This window comes from Neopelma chrysocephalum, unplaced genomic scaffold (genome assembly GCF_003984885.1).
Source record: "Neopelma chrysocephalum unplaced genomic scaffold, ASM398488v2 Primary Assembly neopelma1_75, whole genome shotgun sequence".
NCBI classification, from domain to species: Eukaryota; Metazoa; Chordata; class Aves; order Passeriformes; family Pipridae; genus Neopelma; species Neopelma chrysocephalum.
The window spans coordinates 15,194,674-15,208,712 of record NW_020897736.1 but is presented as its reverse complement, the minus strand read 5'-3'; the positions used below and the strand labels follow the sequence as shown (position 1 = coordinate 15,208,712).

Below are 14,039 nucleotides of genomic sequence, written 5' to 3'. Positions count from 1 at the left end.
TCTTTTCACGTTTTCTGAGCTCCTTTTTGTTAAACTTTTGGCACCAGGAAAACCTTATTTAAAACAAGATTTGTTCCAAATTTATCAAAATGCTTCATATCAACATGATCCCTACAGAACTCCAGTTTCTCTCCTGCAGCAACCAAAGCTCAATTTTGTCTCAAGTTGTTTAGCCAAAGATCAGACACACACAGGAAAAGAACCAGCAGGGGGCTTGATGTCAAGAAGAAAAGGTTAGGATCATGGTACCTTTCATGTACAGCTGCTAACAGGGGACAGAGGAGACCCCAGTCTGTGGGTGCCATCTGGCCAGGACACCAGCAGCACAGCTTGTTTCTGTATCACATGCTCTGAGGCAAACCCATGGTGCCCCGAAATAGGAATCCTTACATCTCCAAGACGCTCTTCAGCTGTTCCAGTTTGGATTTCCTCTCCTCAATTTCACAATCACTGTGGCTTCCCAGCTCCACCACAAGCTGCCGCGCAATGTCCAGCACTTCCTGTTGGAAAGCAGACAGCAATTCTGCCTCAGACTCACCACTGTACTCCTGCGAGGACTCCTTACAGCTTTACCTAGCATCAGGTTCACACAGACACTCCTCAGAGACATGTCATTTCATAAGACACAGCTCAGGCAGGACAAACCTTCACATGGCAGTTTGCTTCGTTCCCACCCCGTGCTCCAGTCCCATTGAGAATCGAGCAGGTACCTCCAACTGCCCCACTCCCATCCGCCACCAGAGGCAACTGCAGCAGGTGGGCAAGCTGCATCAGGTCCTACATCCCCATCCTACAGTGTGCACATCAGCCCCGAGAAGTTTCCATTCTGCTCTCCTGCTGTCACCCAGCTGAGTGTGCACAGGGTGCAGAATGAGACAGGGAGCATCTGTGTGACAGACTATTGCCCTTTTGAGGGTTTTTACCATCCCAAAGAATTGCCTTGCACCAGAATCTCTATTACCTGCATGTCCCACACAGTAACCCCAGAATGGACTTCCTCACCTGTAGCTGCTCTGGTTTCTTCAGTTTCAACTTCCCTGTCTTGTAACCATCATATTTCTCAAATAATTCAAAGAACCTGAACAGACAACAAAGAATGCTGATTCATTTTCTGCTGTTTCAGTGATACAAGGAACGTCATCCCTACATCTGCATTCAGTCTCTGTCCTTCAGGGAGAACCAGCAGCCTGTTGGTTCCTCCCTGTGCTTCAGAAATTCTGGAAAAACAAGTGGTTTTCAACATAGGACCAGGAAGCAGCCACTAGCTTTCAATGTAGTGGGGCACTTCCCTTTACAGCACCTAGCAGACCTTCACTCTCTCTTCCAGTGTTCACACAGAAGGTGCCAGGGTCCTTATGGGGGAAGGGGGCTTTCTCAACTGGGCCGAAAGCATTTGCTTGGATGGTGCCAGAAAAAAGCTCTGCCTCCCACACACTCATCCCTCTGCTCCTGCTCCTGGTTCAGAGAACAGGCCCTCCTCCCTTTCCAGCAGCACAGCACCTTCTTGCCTTGGCTCTTACCGGGCATGCTTCACTTCCATCTTCATCTTCTGCTTTGGGGTGCGATCTCCGTGCCGGATGACTGCAATAACACAGCGAAGCTCCATCCTGGGAAAACATAAGGTACACCTGACCTATGTGCTCCTACGCTCCAGAATTGCCACCAGAGAGTAATTTCCCATTTGTCTTTCAGTTCCATTCTTCTGACAGCTACTTTCCCCATCAGGGTCAGAAATTCTCTCAAACTAAAGCAGGCACAAGTGCCAAGGTTGCAGAAGCAGTCAGAGCTCTTCAAACCCTACCAGGTTGTCTGTTTTCATACACATGTACAAGTATGCTGAGGATCATAAAGAAACTTTTGCCATTGTCTTTTAGCTTTCTGTGGTGGAAAACTAGTAAGGCAAAAGGTATGAAATGAGGGGCTGCCAAGTGGGTGGGTAATGAGAGTATTTCAGCTAATTGTTTCCACCCATTTCACTGGCAGCTCAACATGCACTTTCTCTAAAGTAGCAGCCAGCTACAACAATGCTCTGATCTGTTTCCTGCTCTGATCAAGAATTTGGGCCCTCTGAAAGCCATGTGAGCAGTTTCTGTAATTTCTTCAGTGACTGCTTGTCTGAACTCAGCAAACCTACACACCATGCCATGCCTTCTGTGTGCATGGGTAAGCCTTTCCACAGGCATTCCAGGCTTGTAAGCAGCACAGCAGCTGGAGGATGCTGTGCTGCTAGTGGTGTTGGGCCTTGGACAGGATTTGCACTTTGCCCCTCATGTAGCCATCACTGGCACTCTTTTGATAAGACTGTAGGTACTCACATAGTGCCTGAAGTTGTGGGGACAATGGGAATGTCTTCTGCCTCTGTTGGGATGGACCAGGGTATATGAAACTGGGGAGCCAATTCCCGCATGATTATATTTCTGGAAGAAATCAGAATACAACACTCACAAGAAATTCCATTCCCTTGCTTCTACACCTCCTCCTTAGCAGTCCAGCTGAAAGACTTGAAGAGAGACACAGAATTTCCCCTCACTTTCCTCGGAGAGACACCTATTACACTGTGGGTTAATTAGGGCACCCCGAAGGGGCACCACTTTCCCTCACATCATCAATACTGCAAGTGGGCTTATCAACGAAAAGTCCTGTAAGATATATCTAGCTGTAGACAAAGACAGGACAGCTAATGCCAATGCAGGCAGGAGCTCCAGGGTCTAAAAATAATTAACCCATTCCTCCCAGAGCCAAGCTTTCACCTGCTGAACAAATGACCCAAATGAACCATCTGCAGACTCCTCCGACATACTGACCAGGACTCCATGTTCATTTTACTTTGCTGTGAATTATCTTACTCCCTTATCAAAATCTGAATTGTACATACCCGAGGATTTTGGCACAGTCATCATAATACTTCATGGAGTTCTTCACAAAGCTGAAGCCATTCACATCACAAACAAAAGAGTGGCCGTTGGCCCGCAGGAGGTCGAACCCGCACACGGTTTGCTGAAGGAAGAAGCAGAGGACACAGGACTTGGGCACACAGTGAGGGACCACCACCACAGTGGGGGACAGCAGCTGCCCCGCCAGTGGGGCACACACAGACCCAGCCAATGCTGCCCAGTTCAGCCCCGCCGGTGCTGCAGCCATCCTCCACTCTGTGCCCACCGCACGAGCCTCCAAGAAGTGTGAACACGTGCCATGAAGGGCCAGGCCCTGCAGAGGAACCTTTTCACCCCCACTGCTGTCCAAAGGCCCAACCCACAAACCCCCAGGTGAAGCCGACCCAGAACCTCCCAGAGCACTAGAGGCCTAAAACAGAGCAGCTCCCGGATCTCCTGCTCTTCCTTCCAAATCCAACCATTTTGAACCAGACTGATAAGCACAGACAAGAAGTGGTGCAGGCAAAGATACTCATCATTATGTGGAAAAGGCTACAAGGTTGAAAGGAGCCCAAATCTGCATCAGCAAAACTAGATGGGCTACTGATTACAGTGAGGCAGGAACAAGGAGCCAGTGCTTCTTCTGCTGACATTGCTGAACACGTCATGGAACCATACCTAGACTCACACGCTCTCTCTACCCACATGTAAAATAAAATATAAATCTGCACCAGAGCCAGATAAAAAAGAAAAAAAGAAAAAAAAGTACCAAAACACCACAGAAAAATATAAAAATTTTCACATAAACAAAAGCAGGAAATAGTAAAGGCAGGATGAACACAGGTCAGATGGAGAGCAGTGTGCTCAAGATCCGATATTAAATGCTCGGATGTATGTGGGACACTAGGCACCTGCCAGCACAGAGGGCATTTGCTGCAGGCCTCCTGCCTTCCCAGTCACCTCTGCCCAGCAGGACCAGCAGCTGGCATCAGGCATGGAGGACTGCCATGCCTGAGACACGGCAGGGTGACAAGTTTTAACACTGACCCAGATATGGATCAGACAGTCATGGAGTCCTGCTTGCACATGAAAGAAAATACAGACCTTGAAGGCTACACAGACTTTACGGGCAACGAGTTTCTCCATGGCAGTCAGCATGACTGGGTAACGGATTTCTTTCCCTTCGCTGTCCCGTTCCACTTTCCCATCCAAAGCGGGGGATTTGCGAGCCTCTGCATGGGCATAGTCCGGCCCAACAGTGTACACCTGGAAGGGACAGAGTTAAACCTGACACAGGCACCTAGACTAACTGCACCTTCCAGAAGGTATTTCTGATGCAGACACAGAGAAGGAGTTCAGATGGTCTCACACATACCTCCTGGTGTGACCTACAGAGCACACACTCCCCGCTTTGGGGCCCAAGCTGCACAGTCAGCACCTCACAGCTTACACACACACTCCAGAGCCTAAGTAGGACTAAGCAGGACTCCCCAACCTTCAGCTCTCACAGGCCTGGAGAAGGAAGGAGCTGTTCCAGGCTTTCCCTTACCTTTACATCAGTGCCATCTGTAGGCATGAACTCCTCATAAATGTAGGAGCCTGTCTTCCTCACACTGCTCTCTGGAGAGTATACGCTGCTCCGGCTGCCAATCTGAGAGTACAGAATAAACACATCAGGGGAGAACACCAGGCTCCCTTTTTTAGATGGAACAACAAATTTAAGAAGTTTCATCCCACGTGTACAGAATTAGTGGAATTAGTGGAGAATTAGCCTCTCAGTACCCCCAGCTGTTACAGCACACTTTCTTTTACTAGAGGACAAAGAGACTGCAAAACATGGGCAGTAAGTATGTCATTTTCCAGGCTTTAAAGAGGAGAAAAGCTATTACAAACCATTAGGTTGACTCCAATCACGTCAATGATACATAACAAAAAAACAGTGGACAAAGACATAAAAAGTAAGGAGCCTAATAGGCAAATTAAAAGAAATGATGACAGGTGATAATCCAACCCATTTAACTTCCTTCTAGGATCGGGACCGATCTTATCAACATCAAGGATAATGTTTTCATTTTTAGTAAGGCTTTAGATACAATCTCAAGTGGCATGCCTGTATCTTACCTAAGGGAACAATCATTTTAGAATTATTAACGGCAGATGCATAACTAATTGGAAAAAAGATACATCACAGATATAACTGTTTACTGGCAAAGTGGGAGAAGTGAGTAAGGGCAGATTTACTGTGGAATCTAGGAATAAATACTGCCTTTATCACATGTGCAAGCTACACTAAGCTGAGAAGGGCAGGAATAATGTTAAAGGACAGGAAGAGAATTTTTTTTTAAAAATCATCTTGATAAACCCAGGAAGTGATCTGGAAAAAGCAACATGCAATTCAGAAAGGACCACAGTGCTCCATGACTGCTCAAAATGGGACTCAGGTCACACAGAGGATGGGGAAGGTGAAGTCAGCACTACCAGTAAAATACGTCCTTCTGTGATTTCCGGGTATATGGGGTGGAACAAAAAGTTCTAAGAAGGTCTAGACTTCCATGACACAAAACCTTTATTTCCCCTTCACTTGCCCTAACACTCCTTGCTGCAGCCATGTGGGTCTCAGACCCACAGATCTGTTGGTTTCAACGCCAGCTCTGGGGACCCCTCCTCACCTTACGGAAGAGCCGCTGGCTGCCCCCACCTGCTGATGTCGGGTAGTAAATATACACATTGTGGTCTTCAGCACTGACTGGCTTCTCTACAAATGGCTTTGGGAAAACAGCTCCGTTCACCTCCACGTGGTCCTCTCCTTCCACCAAGTTGCACTCTGAAGACAGAGTACAGCAGCAGCACATCAGGAAAAGTGGGACAGCCTCAGTGCAGAGTCACAGCCCCTTCCCATCAGCCAGTTTTGCTGTTGGGACCTTTATTCACAAAAAAGTCCTCCAGACTTGTGAGTCAGGCCTCTTTGAGGTGACTACCAGTGCCTGTTCTCTGCAGAGTATCTTAAATAGCACAGCCTGGGGAAATGGCTTTCAGCAGAGCCTGGACACTGACCTTCCGGTCTGTCCGGGTCTCGATTGAGCACAGCATAGCGAGGCAGGTCTATTCCCTCTTCTTGAAGGATCCGATACACTTCACGCCTGTAGAGGACAGACACAGTGTCAGAAGAGTCTAGAAGGTCCTCAGTACATGTCAATGGGAAGACTTCATTCCCACTGATGACGAACAAAGTCAAATGAATACAAAAAAGCCTCAAGACAAAGTGCAAACACTTCTCAGTTCATGCTCTCTGGATGAGACCTACAAGCTATGGGGTTTGCCTCAGTCCTATTCTAGACACAGATGCCCCAGAGTAAATCTCTACCTGGCCTAAGCATGGGTGCTCAATTATTAGCATGTGCTCAAAGCATAGCAGCACACCCAGTACACACCACCTGCCCAGACCTGCCCTCTTGGAGAGCGCCCTGTCATGCCAAGCTGCCCAGTGCCTAAGCCAAGCAGAGGCAGCAGAGCCTTCTTTCATCCTGTGTCTTTCACTAGTTACACCTTGGGGTGCCTGCCAGCACCCACGTAACTACGCTCACCACCCCAAACACAGGGCAGGAGGTTTGGGGTCTGTAGGAGCCCTACCCACACACAGCCAAAACAGCCTGGGTGTAACAGCTGAAGTACGTGGCTGCTGGTGGCCTCTACCAACAGATGACTGAGAAGCCTCAAGTGTCTGACCAACACATCTTCCACACAATCTGGCTTGGCCTTTGTAGCAGCAAATCTGCATTATATGAGAAACAGTTGTTTAAACATGCTTCAAAATGGCTTTTTGTAGTCTCTTTGCTAACACATGCTTCTTCTTCCCAAGACCCCCCACGACAGTTGTTATCTCTGTCTCAGGAATGTCCTGAGAAGATATCAAGAAGTCTTCTCATTGGACCTTTTTAACCCCTTCCTATTGGCTGTTAACCCTTTCCTGGAATTGGTGTTCATGTAAACCCCCTGAGCCTGTAACAGGTTACTCTGTGAATCCTCCTAAGACCTATAAATGTAACACCCCCAACAGGCCTTGCTCCTAATTTCTGACTCAGAGGCCCATCTTACCACTTGGCTCTTCTGCTCAGAAACTACCTTTTTTCTTTAGTTGTGGTAGCCTTGTTCTGTGAGAACTCTTCCACTCCCTACTTCCCATCCATTCCTTACAAGACATTTGCACCAGAAAATGAAATATGCCAAGTCTCAACGGTTTTACCCTCAAAGCTATTCCCCTCCATGCTTTGGAGGAACAACTCCAAAAAGCCACAGCTAAGATCCTCTTCCTCCCACCTCACTCATTTGCTTGTGGCCAGGAAGATGAATTCTGTGCAGTGTGCTGAGAAGAATCAGACAGAGGAAGAGGGAAGGGGCTTTAGTGGCTTGGATACCCACCTGTCCTGGATATAATACTGCATATCAAGGTCATTGATCAGAAATGGCTTGCACAGCTTGGCATAAGCAACCGCCTTATCCAGGGGGAATCCTGAAATACAGGTTGGGGATAGAGGGGAAGGCTGAGAGCAAGCTCCCTTGCCCACAACTCAAGCAGGCTAAGGCCTGCTACAGATGTTTTACCTTTGGAGTGGAAGGATATCAGACAGTCACAAGAGGGCCAGTTCTCCACCGGTTCGTTCAGAATAACATCTTCCCCCATGATCACCACTGTGATGTACTCAAACTTGCACAGACGCTCTAGAATCTGTGTCATGGGCTTTGACTTGGACTTTTTGGTCATGGCACAGATTCCCACCACAATCTGCCGTTCCGGTGGCTAAGGGAAGACAGAGATCAGTTTGGTAAAATTTAATATAACACTGAATAGTGGCCAAAAGCAGTTGGGAGCTGGAGATCATTCTCATATTCCTGGAGGTTACAGAAAAGAATAAATGTTTCTCTTCTGCAGAGACGCCTTTGCCCTTTTCACAGGTCCCAGAGTTTTCCTCAAAAATTTTCCTGGTGAAACAGAAAGATTTACAGGAGTGTCAGGGTTAAGTTTCTAGGACAAAGAAATCCACTATTGTCCCTGAATCAGACCTGCAAGCGAAAATGCTGGATTTCCTGAGGCAGCATGTCAACAGTAATGTGCCTTGTCAGAAATGCCACTGCCCCAGCTGTGCCTCACAGCCAGAACTGTGTCCCCTGCAGTCCCAACTGCCTGCAGCCTCAGCAGTAACCACGCACAACCTGGCTGAGACCCAGGGATTCTACACAGGTGCTCCAGCCCAGAACGCTGGGACCTCCTTACCGACTCCTCCTCTTCATCATCTTCAAAGAAATCGGTTTCGTCTGTCTTCATGTTTGATCCCAGAAATTCTGTCTCATCATCTCTGGAACCGACAACAAACCTGGGAGTGGAGTTTTCTCCCTCACTGGAGGTCGTCAGGGACGACATTGCAGCTTCGGTGGCCAACCATCCCGCTCTGGAATGACAGCACGCAAAAGGGAGAGAGAAGTCAGATGCAGGGTGATCCCGGGACTGGCTGCGTGACGGATGCAGGTGATGGTGGGGAGGCCGGGGATGAGGGAGCATGAGGGAGCCCAAGGATGGTGCTGCCCAACACAAAAGGAGGGAGCAGGAGGAGACCCTCAGGGTGGGAGGGGATCTGGAATTCTGTATCATTTCAGATAGGCAGCTCCATTTTGCAATCAACCCCCTTGCACCGGAACAGTGTCACCACCAGCACTGAAATCGTGTAACCCTTACAGTGATGCATGCTCCAGACGCTGCCTAAATCGTGGACAGGGACAGGGGACACTCTCACAGGCTCATATGCCCGAAGACATCAACTGGGACTCCAGAAGTCAGGATAAAGTTCAGGACAGTGACAGTGACTTTCCAATCACCAATTTTCATCCTTTCAGCTCAAGAAGACCTACAGTAACAGAGAGATCAGTTTGAGAGGTGCAGGAGTTTGCAGGGAGGAGGGAAAAGGAAGAAGTGACAACTCTGTGGCAGAGAAAGAGGACACAGAGGAAGCATCAGCAACAGTTTGGATTGCAGGTCAGGGTGTCTGAGTTTGCAAGTTGGCTCTGATTCACTACATGGCCGAGTCATAGAATCACAGAATATGCTGAGTTGGAGGGGACCGATCAGAATCATCGAGTCCAACTCCCAGCCCCGTGCAGGTCACCCCAACAATTCTACCATGTACTGAGAGCATTGTCCAGACACTCTTTGAGTTCTGTCAGCCTTAGGGCCATGACCTGGGGAGCCCGTTCCAGTGCATGACCACCCTCTGGGTTTAAAATCTTTTCCTGATATCCAACCTAAACCTCCCTGTGGCAATGGATTTACCATATGTAGGATGGGAAAAGTCCTGTCAAAGATGGACTGGTGAAGAAAAAGAAGAAAACAGCTCAAATGTTATAGAAACAGAAGTTTTTAATGTTGTTTAAACATGTCTTAAAATGGCTTTTGGCATTTCTGCAAAGTCACTGCTCCTTCCTTCTTCCTGACACCCTCTGTGAAGGACTCTTATCTCCCATGCAGGAGTCCTGGGAAGATGACCTGAGGTGTTCTCATTGGCCTTTGTTAACCCTTTCCTATTGGCTGTTAACTCTCTACCTGACTGGTTTTTCTGTAAGACCCTGAACCTGTGATTGGTCCCCTTTGACCCTCCCAAAAGCTTTATAAACCCCTATCCCCACAATAAACTTCCTCTTTCGTCCGTCCCTCCCTGGTGGTCTGTGTGAGCTCCTTAAGGGGTCGCAGGGCCACATGGTGGGGGCAGGGGGGAAGAGCATGCACCTCCAGGTAATGGACTGACACCCAGAGCCTGAAGGTTCCCCCTCCAACTCATCTGTCGTACCTCCCCTGACACAGCTCCAGCCGTTCCCTTGAGTCCTGTTGCTAAGTCTTCACGAGAGTGAAGAGATCAGTACCTGCCCCTCCGCTGCCCCTCAGGAGGGTGTCAGACCCCAGCAAGGTCTGACCTCAGTCTCCTCCAAGCTGAACAAACCAAGTGCCCTCAGCAGCTCCTCATAAGGCTTCCCCTCCAGACCCTTCCACATCCTTGTGGTTCTCCTCGGATGCTCTCCAATAGCGTAATGTTTTTTTTATATTGGGGTGCCCAAAACTGCCCCCAGAACTCAAAATGCTCCGCATCAGTGCAGACCAGAGCAGGACAATCACCTCTTTTGACTGGCTGGCAAATACTTGCTATGAGTCAGAAATGCCAGGAAAGGAGCATGTCCTGCACTGTCACCTACAGTAGCAGCATTGCCTGCCGCAGAAGGGACAGAGTCTGAACACACTGTTTCCCTGACCTGTACATGCCAAGGACACAGCTGTTCACCTCTGACCAGAGCTGCACCCTCACAGGTGTGAAGTGGGTGCCTTTCACTGTGTTTTTCCTGACTATAAAGTGGCCAAAAGTATTCCTCCTGAGTAAGTGCAATCTTGAGGACAGGACATTGTGAACAGCTCACGCTATTAAGTACTTCCTAAAAACGGACATGAGACACTCTCTGCAGCTGCTTCTCATGTTGTCACATGATTTCCAGCATTCCCCAGACTAAGAGTTACTGTATTTCCTCCTCTTTTGTGATGCATTCCCTCACAGCCAGGATACTGCAGGAGACCAAATTGCCACATACAGCTGTCAGTTCCCAGTCCTCTGGCAGCAACAGGAGGCACACCCCAAGGCCATCAGCCTGCTGCCAACACAGCATCAGGGCAGGTGACAATTGTCTTAATCCATCCGAGCAGAGCAGGAACATGCAAAAGAAATAAACACACAGAACAATCCATCTGCATGTGAAATCCCCTTGGAAGTCAGGGTAGAATAATACAGACCTCCAGGCAGAAAGGCAGAGTGCTCCCAGAAAGGGCAGATGTAACACATAAGCGCTCAGAGAAAGTGCTGGAGCAGAAGCACATCAGACAAGGACCTGCAGTCACACTACCAGGCACTGGTTGGACACAAACCCATCAGATGTCACGTCAGATCTACTGGGGGAGCTGACACCAGCCCAACAGGAACCAGAGAGGGACACAACAAGCCTGGACTTTGTACCTACCACACCAAGGACGATCTCCTCCACCTAACTCCCACCTGATGCCCGTGCACCAGGCCCAGTGCTGCTGCTCCCACAAAAGCCTCAAACACAGCACACACCTGGCACAGAAGTGGCCCAATCAGAGAGAGTTTGAGCTGTAACTCACCATCAGTGCTCGCTGCTGATTGGAGCAACAGTGCTGGCAGACCGGGCTAGAAAGACATTTACTGTGTCCTCCATATAGCCCTTTTATCTCCAAAGGAGGACAAGAGTACAATTCCCAACATGCTCAGGAGCCATCTTCATCCCTATGCCCTGCTCCCTCAGCATGCCAGTGCAGAACGAGTCCTTAGCAAGTACACTATCAGCTTGATGGCTGATGATTTAATGAAGTGAAGCAAACCACGCAAGAGGAGGAGGGTAATTTTCTCCAATCCCTTACTCTCCCCTCCCTCCTGGAAAAAACAGATCAAGCAGCAGGGAAACCTTTGCCCTAAGAACTAAGATAGCAACGACTTTTCTACACTCCTGCTCCTATCCCAGAAGAAAAGCCTCTTCTTTGCTCTATAGCTGTGTCTCAGGGTCTCAGGGTCATGACACACCATACTCAAACTCAGGTAAAAACTCAGAGCCTCACTGAAGCTGACAGTTACTGATATCTGTGGCATTAACAGGGAAAGCCTCATGATCTCAGGTGTGGGTAGGGGGAGAGGGTTAACCAAAAACCTTTTTCAAGTTTTTCTAAAAGAAGATCCCTTACCTGACTAGATTTACACCAAGTGACTACACTCTTGATGAAACAGAACTTTTAGCTACAGGCATAACTACGGCATTGAAAACTCAGACTGCTTAAACTGTTCTTAAACGGACACAGGCAAGTGGAGCTCTATTCTGGTACTGAAGGACAGTAAGTGGAGGTTTGCCCACAACACCTGAGCCAGCTCTAGTGCTGAGCTGTCATGGGGTTCATGTGCCAGGACGGTGGCAATTGCCCTTACACAACCCTTACAGGGTCTTGAGTGTCACCCAGCCCACACCTCATCACACCCAGAGCTACAAGAGGCACCAACTGCACAATGCTGATGGTTCATCATCATCCCTTTTGCTTGCTGAGCTAACTGCTCAGCCACATATTCAGCCCAGTTCCCAGTTGCTGAGAGTGTTATGGGCCTCACCTTTCATTTATCACAGCAGGAAAATTCAGTGTTGAGTTAATGCTGCTGGTTGTGTTGTCCAAGGGAGACAAAAGCATTAACGCAGCTCTGGCACATGCACACAAAAGGTAAAGGTGGTTCTGGCTTTGAGTCAGAATATTCAGGCTTGGTAGTCCTGCCACAGATACAGGAGGAAGTACACGTCAGCCACTGCAGTTAATACTTTCTTGCTGTACTTCCAAGAAGGGCAGCTGTGATCTGCTGCATAATCATACCAAAGGTTATTGTAATCACCCAACAGCAATCAGAACCTGCCGACACACAACTCAAAACAGCCGTACGCCTTGCCTCTGAGAGCCCTGGGACTGATTTAGCTCCCTAGACTGCCCTGCATTACTGATAAGAAATGAGATAGTAAATGGCTTTCCAGTTCCCGAGCAGATTATTCTGGTGCTGTTTAGATAAGGGTGTTCACCGAGTAAAGAGACTCTTTGTGCCCTGCTTCTGAGGTACCAGACATTTAAGAGAGAAGATATGATCAGGTCTTATATTGACTTTGAACTCAGTGTGGCATTAACCACCAAGAGAGTGGGTTTGGATGTTGGAGTTTTGTTTCATTTTGTTTTTTAAACAAAATGTGCAGATGCAGGTGCAGTCTCTGCAGTGCCTGGCTGATGGATGGGAACATAGCTGGTCATATCACTGGTGGCAGTGGAAGAGGCAGCTCTGGAGCAGTGCCCAGGCCTGGGCACCCCAGGGGGCACTGGGCAGGAGGCCCAAGGAATTCGGGGTATCTGAGCATGCAGACAAGTTGCAAGGATGATCCAGCTTAGAGACCCACAGCCTGGCCAAGCCACGTCAAGCATCTGCAGGATCACGACCTTTGAGAATACACATAGCTGGTATTTAAAAATACTAATACTGGCACTGTCTTGTAGAACTGCCTGAAACTATTGTGGGCCCTACAACCAGCCAACCAACCCAAAAAACCCAACCCTGAAAACTTAGGCCCTGAGCAGTGAAGTACCTCTGCACGCACGACCAGTGACACACCTTTGCCCAAAGAGTTACTTCCATTGCCACAAGGGCTGTTTGCATTAAGGTTAATTCCATACTTACAAAAGGTGACAGCTGTGCTCTTATCATGGACATTTAATTGCTTCAGAAGAGAAAAACCAGCTCTACTAGGGTTAATAATTAAAGCTATTTGGATGTGGTGTATCACAGAAATCCCTCTGTTCTGGTAACACAAGAGCTCAAGGTGTTCACAGCCAGGAAGCTGAAGTCAAGTTCAGCCTGTTCAAGCAGCGTTTTCAGTAAGGGCGAACACACCAAGAGCTGCAAACCCAGAGCACAGAGCCTCGCACGGCTCCTGCCCAGCTCCTCCTGCAGACCCCGGGCAGCCTCTGGGTTCACCCCGCACACCGAGCAGGGCTGTGCCTCGCCTACATTGTTCATAACGAGATATTTCATGAGATTCCTGAATTTGTAAAGCGTGAAACTCCTCAGCACCGGAATTCTCCCAACACGGTCCCCGTCCGTGAGGGTTTGTTGCCGCGGGGCCGCTGCCGCCCCGCCCCGCGCACACCGCGGGGGCTGCGCAGATCCCGGCGCGGGCGGGACAGCGGGCCTGGGGAGCGGGGCCGGGGTCAGCCCGGGACAGCGGTGCGGCCCCGAGCAGCCACGCACGCGGCGGGCCGGAGGGCAGGCACCGGCACCGCGCCGGCACCGACACATCGAGCGGCGGCCCCGAGCGGCCGGGCCGAGCCCCACCCGCCGCTGCGCCCGTGCCGGGCGGAGCTCCCGCGCCGCGGGAGGGCCGCTGCTCCGGGCCCCGTAGACACGGGCGGGTGGCGGCAGCGGGCCGCGGAGGCGGCAGGGCGCCGGGCTGCGCTCGACGGGGTGCCGCTGCTGCCGCCCGCCCGGCGCTCTCCGACAGCCGCCAACAAACCGGGCCCAGCAGCGGCGCAGCCGGCCGCCCCACCCC

General features: G+C 49.7%; 1 protein-coding gene across 9 annotated transcripts in view; it reads right to left on the bottom strand.

Moving 5' to 3' along the window:
- Positions 1-14,039, bottom strand: part of PPIP5K1 (diphosphoinositol pentakisphosphate kinase 1) — a 53,018-nt gene that overhangs the window by 33,180 nt on the left and 5,799 nt on the right. For 8 of the 9 annotated variants that reach the window (XM_027688211.1, XM_027688216.1, XM_027688215.1 and 5 more), the window contains exons 2-14: positions 8,605-8,773; positions 8,146-8,320; positions 7,476-7,671; positions 7,293-7,383; positions 5,928-6,013; positions 5,543-5,697; positions 4,423-4,524; positions 3,978-4,139; positions 2,876-2,997; positions 2,316-2,417; positions 1,521-1,607; positions 1,003-1,078; positions 391-500 (exon numbers count right to left, since the gene is read on the bottom strand). In XM_027688211.1, coding sequence (XP_027544012.1) covers positions 391-500; positions 1,003-1,078; positions 1,521-1,607; positions 2,316-2,417; positions 2,876-2,997; positions 3,978-4,139; positions 4,423-4,524; positions 5,543-5,697; positions 5,928-6,013; positions 7,293-7,383; positions 7,476-7,671; positions 8,146-8,292 — 1,436 coding nt within the window. In that variant the 5' untranslated portion in view covers positions 8,293-8,320; positions 8,605-8,773. The remainder of the gene's footprint in view (positions 1-390; positions 501-1,002; positions 1,079-1,520; positions 1,608-2,315; positions 2,418-2,875; positions 2,998-3,977; positions 4,140-4,422; positions 4,525-5,542; positions 5,698-5,927; positions 6,014-7,292; positions 7,384-7,475; positions 7,672-8,145; positions 8,321-8,604; positions 8,774-14,039) is intronic. The other variant, XM_027688213.1, reaches the window with a different exon arrangement.